This window comes from Myotis brandtii, unplaced genomic scaffold, assembly GCF_000412655.1.
Source record: "Myotis brandtii unplaced genomic scaffold, ASM41265v1 scaffold450, whole genome shotgun sequence".
Classification (NCBI taxonomy): Eukaryota; Metazoa; Chordata; class Mammalia; order Chiroptera; family Vespertilionidae; genus Myotis; species Myotis brandtii.
Window position 1 is genome coordinate 1,110,231 of NW_005367210.1, and position 4,370 is coordinate 1,114,600.

Below are 4,370 nucleotides of genomic sequence, written 5' to 3' on the forward strand. Positions count from 1 at the left end.
ATACACACACACACACACACAGTACATAATACTTGATGATGATAATAAATGACTATGTTACTGGTTTACATATTTACTATGCTATACTTTTAATCATTTTGTAGTGTACTTTTTCTACTTTTAAAATAGAAGTATTTAGTACGCTCAAAAACAGAATGTCATGTTATGCTGGCAGCAGCCTCACACATCTCATGTCTAGTGCATCTCTTGATTGCATCGGTTTCTCTTGGGCATGATTTAATCTCATGTTGCTTTGTTCATCATGACCCCTAAATGTAGACACAATGACAAATTCACCTAATGATGCCTTTCTCAGTCCCTGTCCTAAATAATGCATGACTATATATGTGAAATGGTATGATAAAAGGTAGATGGTGATAAATTAAAGGTGTATAATTAAACTCTAAAGCAACCACTAAACTACAAAATAAAGAGTTATAGCTAACAGCCAATAAAGGAGATAAAATAATATTATAAAAATATTTAATTACCAGTAATAGGTAGAAGGAAAAGGGAACAAAGAACAGAGAGGAGGGTAATAGATTTAAATTGGTCAATGTAAATGCTCTAAATATGTTAAGTACAGGTTAGAGCTTGTCATATTAGATCAGTGGTTCTCAACCTGTGGGTCGCGACCCCTTTGGCGGTCGAACGACCCTTTCACAGGGGTCGCCTAAGACCATCCTGCATATTCAGATATTTACATTACGATTCATAACAGTAGCAACATTACAGTTATGAAGTAGCAACGAAAATAATTTTATGGTTGGGTCACAACATGAGGAACTGTATTTAAAGGGCCAGAAGGTTGAGAACCACTGTATTAGATAAAAAATAAGACCCAACTATCTGGTGCTTATAAGAAATGCACTATAAATATTAAAGGTGTAAATAGGTTAAAAGGAAAATGATAGAAAAATATACAGCATACTAGCACCAATCATAAGAAAGCTGGAGTGGTTATTTTAATATCAGATAAAGTAGACTTCAGAGCAAACACTATCTCCAGGAATAAAGGGTATTATTTCATAATGATAAAGGAGTAAATTAATCAAGAAGCCATATAAATCCCAAACATTTATGTACCTAATAACAGAACTTCAAAGTATATAAAGCAAAACCCAGTAATAGAATAGCAGGGAGAAACTGACAAAGGCACAAAGGGTGAAATTTCAACATCCATTCTTTCAATAGTTGATGGAGGGCTCAGCACAATGCAAATGCTAAACATATTGATAACCTGAAGGGTGAGCTGAGGTTTTTTCCCCAGGGTTGCATCTCTGACGCCTAAGAATGAGCTCCGCGGACCAGAAGATTTAACTAAGCAAAACTGTGGAAAATTTATTACAAGCAGATTCAGACTCCCCGCATGGGGAAGGGGGGCCCAATAATGGGCTGCCCCCTTGAAGCCTTGTAGTCTAGAGGTATATATTTGCTACACGCCTGCTCTATATCTACCCGTGTAGCCACCTGATTGATTCCCTTAATTGTTCTCGCCCAGCAACGGATCTGAATTTTCCCAGTTCCTATGTGTCAGTTCACCTTATTGGTGCAGACCCTCCTTAGTTTCACCTGCCTCCACTCTGAGTCCAAAAACATTTTGTTATTCCTGCTTGGTTGGTTTCTGTGATTAGGCTGCTCAAACTGCCTTGTCTGCCCGGCCTATGTTCCACCTGCCTTTGTTTTCCACTGGACCCCTGCCTTGTCTGCCCATGTTTCATGCTAACTTCTCTCAATATTAGCTATCATTATTCAAAGCCCCACACCTGAGTCCCACCAGGACCCCCCTGGTGGTTACCATCTGGGGGACCGAAGGTGTGATGAACAGAATCTAGATCTCAATAGGGCCTGGGGACAAGGGGCCAGATGGGCAAGAGATGGAATGAGCCTGTTGAGAACCAAGCATTTTGTCTGGTGGATCACAGTGTTCTGGGCTGAGAGGCTGAACAATACCCAGGAGCCTCAAGGCCCTGCAGCTAGATGATCTTAGAGGAGATATGAGTCTTATAATAATAGCCAACAGTTATCCAATCTTTACATTGTGCCAGGTACAGTTGACCCTTGAACAACATGGGTTTGAACTACATGGGTCCACTTAAACATAGCTTTTTTTTCAGTGAATACATACAGCACTATAAGTGTGTTTTCTTTATGATTTTCTTTAAAAAATTATTTTAAAATGTATTTTTATTGATTTCAGAGAGGAAGGGAGAGGGAGAGAGAGATAGAAACATCATTGATGAGAGAACATCATTGATCGGCTGCCTCCTGCATGGCCCACACTGGGGATTGAGCCCACAACCCAGGCATGTGCCCTGAGTGGGACTCGAACCTAGTTCGATTGACCTCCTGGTTCATAGGTCGATGCTCAACCCCTAAGCCACACCAGCCAGGATCTTTATGATTTTCTTAATAACATTTTAAAAATTTAGCTTACTTTATTCTAAGTATACAGAGTATAGTACATATAACACAAAATATGTGTTCATGGACTGTTTATAAGGAAGGCTTCTGGTCAACAGTAGATTACTATTAGTTGAGTTTTTGGAGAATCAAAAGTTATACATGGATTTTAATTGCCTGGGGAGTCAGAACCCCCAAACCCCTGCATTGTTCAAGGGTCAACTGTACTTATAGGTATAACCTCATTGAAACCTCATAACACAGTCATGAGGTGGGTCGTATGATTAGCCCCAGTTCACAGAGAGGGAAACCTGAGGCTCAGAGAGAAGTTAGTTAAAGCAATCGGTGGCGAGATTTGAGCCTAGCTTTGTCTCGGGCTGGGCCAGTGCTGGCTCATGGCTGTTCCATGTGAACAGTCACATAGGCCCTATGCTTGAGTTAATGCTCTGTTGTTGCTGCCTTAAATTATTATTATTATTTTTAAAGAATGGAATATTTTGCCCTAGCCGGTTTGGCTCAATGGATAGAGCTTGTGGACTGAAGGGTCCCGGGTTTGATTCCGGTCAAGGTCACATCCCCAGTGTGGGGCGTGCAGGAGGCAGCCGATTAATGACTCTCTCATCATTGATGTTTCTATCTCTCTCTCCCTCTCCCTTCCTCTCTGAAATCAATCAAAGAATGGAATATTTTTGTTGTTGTTGTTAACAACAATTGCAATTGACCCAGGTCTCCCAATACTGGGGGACCCTGAGGATATTTTTCCATTGATTTTTATTTTTTTTAGAGAGAGTAGAAGAGAGAGGGAAAGACAAAGAGAAATATCCATGTGAGGGAAACACATCGATTGGTTGCCTCCTGCATGCACCCCAACCAGGGCCAGGGCTGGGGATGAGCCTGTAACCCTTGACCAGAATCAAACCCGGGACCCTTTGGTCTGCAGGCCAACCCTCTATCCACTGAGCCAAACCAGCTAGGAGCTTTAAAATTCTTAATACTTCTTGAACAAAGGACTTGCATTTTCATTTTGCACTGAAGGGCGAGGGCCCTGCCAATAACACCAATGGCCCTGGGCTGCGCCTCACCATTTTTATGTTTAATACTCCCAGCATTTCTAGAGAAAGGTCCCACTAGCGGTTCTGCTTGGTGGAAGAGGTGACCTGGGCACACAAGTGTCCGAACCAGAACCCACCTGGCATGAGCCCAGAGCCTGGGAGCTTAACTTCCCTGTGCTGCCCAAGAAGTTCTGCTTCTTTGGACACTGGGTCTGTGCTCTGCTGGGGTCAGGAAAGTCCTCAAACTACTCCGTCTTGGTGGGTTCTTGCCCCACCAGGCATGCCAGGGCAGCTGATGCCCCTCTCCGGGACCAGCCAGCGGTAAATTCTGTTCTGTTCCAGATCCCACTCACCTGCGAGGACAAGGAGCAGCACCAGTCGCCAGGAGGGAGGTGAGTGGGCCAAGTGGGGAGGGGTGGGCATGACGAGGGGCACACGGTGCCTCTTGTAGTCCCTGAGACTGGCCATGTCTTTGCTCTCAGATGCGTGTTGGAATCTGAAGTGGGGCTGTGGGCAAGGCTGTGTCTGCTTCTCGTGGTGAAGGCTACTTGGGGAAGTGTTTTGAACGCAGCAAAATAAGGCTGCTGATGCAACAGGGAGGAGCCTGGTGGACCGGTTCCGGCTTTTGTGTCTGGGCAGTGGTTCCTATAATTAGCCTGTCAAAACTTTAATGATCCCTTGCCACACACTCTGTCCTCAGCACCTTGGGAGGGAGATGAGCATGGCTATCAATGTGTGTGCTGTTTTCGGAGGTTGTAAAGCTTGCGAGATCCGGCCTGCAGAGGACATGGGATCTCATTGTCCTCCCAGCGATTCAACCCTTCCCTGAAGGCCCTCAATAAAATAGATTGTTCTTGAAAAAAATAAAAAATAAAAAATGGTGTGCTCAAGTCTGCCAGACTTTGGACCAAGTAC

The 4,370-nt window shown here is 43.6% G+C and overlaps 1 protein-coding gene across 3 annotated transcripts in view; it reads right to left on the reverse strand.

Moving 5' to 3' along the window:
• SIRPB2 (signal-regulatory protein beta 2) overlaps positions 1-4,062 on the reverse strand; it is an 11,745-nt gene extending 7,683 nt beyond the window's left edge. For all 3 annotated transcript variants that reach the window (XM_014546540.1, XM_005874785.2, XM_014546539.1), the window contains exon 1: positions 3,809-4,062. In XM_014546540.1, coding sequence (XP_014402026.1) covers positions 3,809-3,923 — 115 coding nt within the window. In that variant the 5' untranslated portion in view covers positions 3,924-4,062. The remainder of the gene's footprint in view (positions 1-3,808) is intronic.
• Positions 4,063-4,370: the final 308 nt, after the last annotated feature.